General features: G+C 36.0%; 1 protein-coding gene across 1 annotated transcript; it reads right to left on the reverse strand.

Annotated features, from left to right (window-relative positions):
- Positions 1-246: 246 nt before the first annotated feature.
- Positions 247-1,256, reverse strand: LOC149178942 (uncharacterized). Its single transcript, XM_089423750.1, has one exon. The coding sequence runs from the start codon at positions 1,071-1,073 to the stop codon at positions 627-629; it is 447 nt and encodes a 148-aa protein (XP_089279876.1). The 5' UTR covers positions 1,074-1,256; the 3' UTR covers positions 247-626.
- Between the last annotated feature and the right edge of the window lie 4,322 nt (positions 1,257-5,578).

Here is a 5,578-nt window from a genome sequence, read left to right on the forward strand (position 1 = left end):
CGCCAATAAAATATTGATCTGCAACTCTGCACAAAATTTATCTTTCTGCTGTATAGCCAGTCCCTTTCTCAGGGAAAAAATAAACGCCCCGGCTCCTAAATTTCTTAAAAAAAGATATGTCTGAGTAAGAAATTGTTAAAAACAATTGAATAGAAATTACAATAATATAATGCTCACGCAAGTCACGCAAAACACTCGATGATTCGGATCCTGACGGATGCAAACCAAACATTTCGAGGGTGAAAATTCTGGAATATCAATAAACATTCTATATAAACTAGATAACAAGCATCATTATTCTTTTCATTTACGCTGCAAACATCATATTTCTTTCAATCGACGGCGACTGTCACATCTCGATCCAGACAACGGCCATAGCCTCTCGAACGACCCGGGAAAACGATTAAGAATTGTTGGAGAAATGCTAGATATTGGCGTTGACAGATGTACTAGATGTCCAAAACGAAATGATGTCCAAAATGTTTATTGGGTATAGACAAGTTTTATGAATTAGATGTAAAATAGTCTACTTACGGGATTCTAGATCTGCCTGCGCAGGTTGAGGAGATTTGGCCTTGGTAAGATATTGGCCCGCCGTGGGACTTCTATCCGACAAAACCTGATACCTACTGAAATAGCGGCAACTCCGCCGGTAAACTATTGAGATCCAGGCCTTCGAGGTCCGGATTCGTACTGGCCTTCCGTTTGACATTGTTACTCGCGTGACGGACAACTTCTTCCTCCTCGACGGCGGATAAGTCGGGCAGGACGTCGCAGGTTTTCCCGTGGTTTAAGAAATCCTCCCACTCGAAAGACGGGCGCCAGAACGCGTTGGACACAACTGTTTTGATGCATTTTAGTGCGGGTTCTTGGCGGTTGAGGTCATTACGAGTTCTGAGGCCGTACCTGCGTGTAGCCTTGATTCGTTTGAGCAGAGCCAGGAATTCTTCGAAACTGTCGCCGTCTCTGCCCGTGCAGGGTCTCTTCGGAATGGGATTGATGTCGTCTGCCTCCACCTCCGCCTCCTCTCCATTCCTGGTCCAACATAGTGATGATTCCAGTGGGCGCTTCATCACGGTTTCCGTGTACTCTTTTATCACCAGTAGCAGATGGGGATCGACCCCGGAACCTGTGAACAGTGATTATCTCACGGGCCTTCCGCTACAGAGGCTTAAGAGTGGTGAAAGTATCCTTCATCATTCTTAGGGTTCATCCAATGAACCGGGAAGTCCAACTTGTTGCGAGAAGTAAATGAGTACAAGCTGTTCTCTGAAATCGGTGGTCGAACCCTTCACTATTATTGCTGGTGCTAAACGAATCGTGACAACCCCTTTCAGGGACCGGCTACCAATGTTGGAGGTACGGTTGAGAATGCAGAGTGACACGCAACCAGGTCCCGAATAAATAACTGACATCCTGCCATCAATTCTTCCGAAAGGCGCGGGTACGAGTCAACTACAATTAATAACGGTCTTGTTGTCGTTGTCATTGGTGCGAAAAAAATTTAAAATTTCAAAATCAATGGTGAATTATAAAGGTTGGATTAAATATCTATATTTGAAAAGAAGGGAAATATTTTTAACCCGGTGTTAATAATTTTGATTAGTGATGGTTTTGTAAAAGAGATCCGTCAAAGTCCAAATGACCTCATAAGATTTAATAGTTATGTTGTGATTTGGAGATAGTTCCCAAACTTATCCTAACATGATGTAACTTGTAACAATAAAATATGTAACTTTCATGGTACTATTACACATAGTCCAAGGTGATGGAGCACATTGAATACCCATTCAACAAGCTCTAGCTTTTTCTTGATTATCCTTGAGTGTTCTTTCCCTACATTCCATTTTCATGTGAATTGCATCTCATCATCCAAAGAGGAGGAAAATTATCGTTCAACCCTAGACTATAAGGTATTCTTCATTATCCTCCTCATATATAAATTAGCATTTGGTTTTTCATTCTATGGATAATTTAATGCAACGCTCCTTGAAGTAATGGCAGCCTTCATGGTCACAAAATATATATCATGGGCACCATAGAATCCACACCTTAGGAAATCAACATTGTGGGTAGATACCTTGAATGCAAATGCTTGCCATCCTTCCATCTTAGGCATGGGTGTTGGAGTTGTTTTCTACATTGTTAATGGTGGAAATTTTTATTGTCATAATTATATGAATCTAGCAACTATGAAAAGAATATCTATCTTATGCTTAGGGTATTGGACTCCACAATTATACAGCTATGGTTTAAACTCTTCCTTGTTTTTCTTTGTTTCTTAAATCCATACAAATATATTATCCAAGTACCACTTTTCATGAAGCGCTTGTTCTTTGTCATAAAGCTACATGTTTCCCTAAATGTTACAAAACATAATTCAACCAAGTAATGAATTACCTATCAAGAAATATATAGTCAAATCTTATGGCATCTTGCTAAAGGTTGAAAAATGTCTCCTATTGGTTGTCCTAAGAAGGATAATAGGAAATTGTCAGTTCTTGAATCATTTGGCCTTGCACAACATTCTAATCAACCATGTAATATTCAAAATGAATTTGATGCTCATCTACATGAATATGATGAATCAAATAGTGTAGAGCTTGTTGAAAGAGAAAACCCATGAAAGAAACATAAAATAATATTCAAATCTAAATGAAATACAAGATTTCCATGGGCTTATGTTGTAAAATATTGTAACAGTAATGAAAGGATAAAATGTTCTTATGTGTTAAATTTAAAAGTGAGACTCCATTTGCAAAAGAGGGAACTACCACTCTTCATTTTAGTGGTTTAAGTGCCCATGCAAAATCAAAATCTCATAATTGTTTTTTACAACTTTTGGAGGGAAAAGCAAACAAAAAAATATTCCAATCACTAAACATGTAGAAATAATGTGGAGAGAATTATATCAGTGATTGAAAACATGTATTTTGTTTCTATACAAGGTTTATCTTTAGAAATGCATAAGTCAATATGTGACTTTAATATGTATAAATGCACTCCACACGTGCTTCCAAGAGATGAATACTCTACATACACAAATACCACACCAAGAAAAGAGTTTCTTCAAGGTGTTAAAGTGGTGTATTGGAACAAACTAAAAGAGGATATTTTACATAACCCATTTTACTCAATTTTAGTTGATGAAAGCACTAATCAAATTATGGAACACCAATTGACTGTTTATATTACATATTTGATGAATGGAGGAAGAGGTCAATGTTTAACATAGTTTATATGTTTCTTTCCAAATAAAGGATGGAATAGTTCAATGTATGTATGATCAAGTGAGAACTCTATTAGCATAAATGGATTTATATTTGATGAAGTTTGTTGGTTTTGGTTCAAATGGTGCATATTCCATGAGGGGTATTCAAATCATTGTATGCTCCTCATTTATTAGTTATAAATTGCATAGATCATATGGAAACATTAACAACCAATGAAGCTTCATCTCATTTTATCCAGAGTTGCAATATATTAACAAATTTGGAGACAAAGTTTATTGATTGCTTGGGGAATCAACTAGAAGGTATGGAAAATTGAGATAGCTAAGGTATACATTTCAATTAACTAAGTTAGTGGTCTTACACATTCATCAAATTAGGTGGCTTTCCAGAGGAAGGGTCATGGAAATACTTGTTAAAATCATGCAATATTTGTTAAAGGATTGGGAGTTAGGAGAGAAAAAATATGTGAGTTGGCAACAATATTTCAAGCGTAATTTTGCATCCATCTACTTGCAGACATGATCATTAATTAAATAGGTTGAACCAAAATTTCGAAGGGGATCATGTTGATATTACATATATCAACACTACTTTACATGTTTCTATTAGCATGCTTCATAAATGATTTTTGGGAACCATTTTTGGTGTAGATGTAGTGCACATGTCTTCCATTTTAGTTAAAGCATAAAGAGGTGTTGAAAAATGTAACTAGGTTCAATATTCGTTTAGTGTATTTGAGTCAACTTGTAATGTACTTGGCAAAAGAAAGTGAAAATAATTTTTATTATTAATTTGTTTTGACTTATTAAACCATGGTTTTCATGCTTGGGTCAAATGTATAGGTCAAGCCTCCATTGTAGGATTTGGGTTATTGTCAAAATAAATTTGTAAAGACTCCTCCATCCATTGAAGTCTCCTTGTTGTTGAAATGATCTCCATCAAGTCGAATTCGATAAGGAGATCACATGTCGGCCTACACAAATGAAAGAATATCCATGTCGCCTCAATAATTATGACATAATTATTCACAATATCATGTCAGCCTATTTATGTGGGGAAACCACTATATATACCAGCCTGGGATCTTTGCATTACACCATCTTAGAGCTAACAAATTTCAAAGATACATTTTTGGTCATCACACAGAAGCTCACATAGAATCATATTTTACAAGTTCGGATTTCAAAATGTTTTCTATTCAGTGATCACACAGAACTTCACATGAATGTTTGGGGATCTTTGTAGAGATAATTTCAGATATCATAGTGTGTTGTGTTCAGAGGAATTCAAGGAAAAGATATTGGTGCCATTTCAAAAGAAAACTAACACCACAATAATACATGAAGGAGCTCAGATTGGCTGCAGAAGGTTATCTCTTCAATGTTAAGTATGAAGAAGATTGAGCGCTATAGGTGTAATGAAATTGAAGCATAACAACGTTGGCTTGATGGATGGAGGCAGTCTCCAGTCTGAGTTGTAAGGGTCTTGGCCATCTCATCTTGAATGTAATGAAGGAAGAATTTGTGACTGGGTTTTCCCCTCGGGGGGGTTTGGCCCTCACATCGTGCCTATATCTTGTGTTCTTCTATTTGTTGCTTGGCATTAATCTTGATGATTATAAAATATAATTAAAAGATATAATACTAATAACGAGAAACATCACAAGTTAATGTCATAGATAAGGAAAATCATTTAACTACCATCTATATCGATTTTCCAACATGGAATCAAAGCCTTGGTAATGGTCAAAGCAGTTTGAAAAAGGGATGTTATGGGCTAAGAATATTACAGTGACCATGTTAAACAATGAAGGAGAAATAAGTTGGTTCGATTTTTGAGAATACTTAAAGGAGTGACTTCACTATAAACTATATATAAGTAACAGTAAAAAATAAAAGAGATTGTTTCAATGATATAACTAGTTCGGATCTTTTCAGAATGGATTCGTAACATTTTTGATAAAGACATAGTCTTGAAGGATCAATATTTACATTTCAGTGAAGTCACAATAAAGATATAACTTCACTGTGTATTTCAGAAATGGCTTAGGTAATATCACAGTGACAGGATCTCGTTATAGTAACATAGTCTCAATGCATTCACTACTTCGGTACAATAACATGATAAAGGATTCACCATTGTAAGAACATTTCAGTGCTAATTTAGAAAGAAGATCTCAGTGATACACCTCAGTAAGGAAGTTTGGTGCTTGTGCAAAGTGCTCGATGACAAAACATCTTCAAAGATAGGGTGAAGTCACAATCATGAAGAAGAATTTAGGGTCATTATGGTTGAATCATGATAATATTGAAGCAATGATATATATGGTGAAGTAGTTCATCTGG

Source organism: Pinus tabuliformis, chromosome 4_1 (assembly GCF_031772625.1).
Source record: "Pinus tabuliformis cultivar Carrire ecotype Pingquan chromosome 4_1, CPIR1, whole genome shotgun sequence".
Lineage (NCBI taxonomy): Eukaryota > Viridiplantae > Streptophyta > Pinopsida > Pinales > Pinaceae > Pinus > Pinus tabuliformis.

Excerpts from the sequence above, each read along its gene's own strand:
- LOC149178942 (XM_089423750.1), bottom strand. The coding sequence starts at position 1,073 with ATGAAGCGCCCACTGGAATCATCACTATGTTGGACCAGGAATGGAGAG.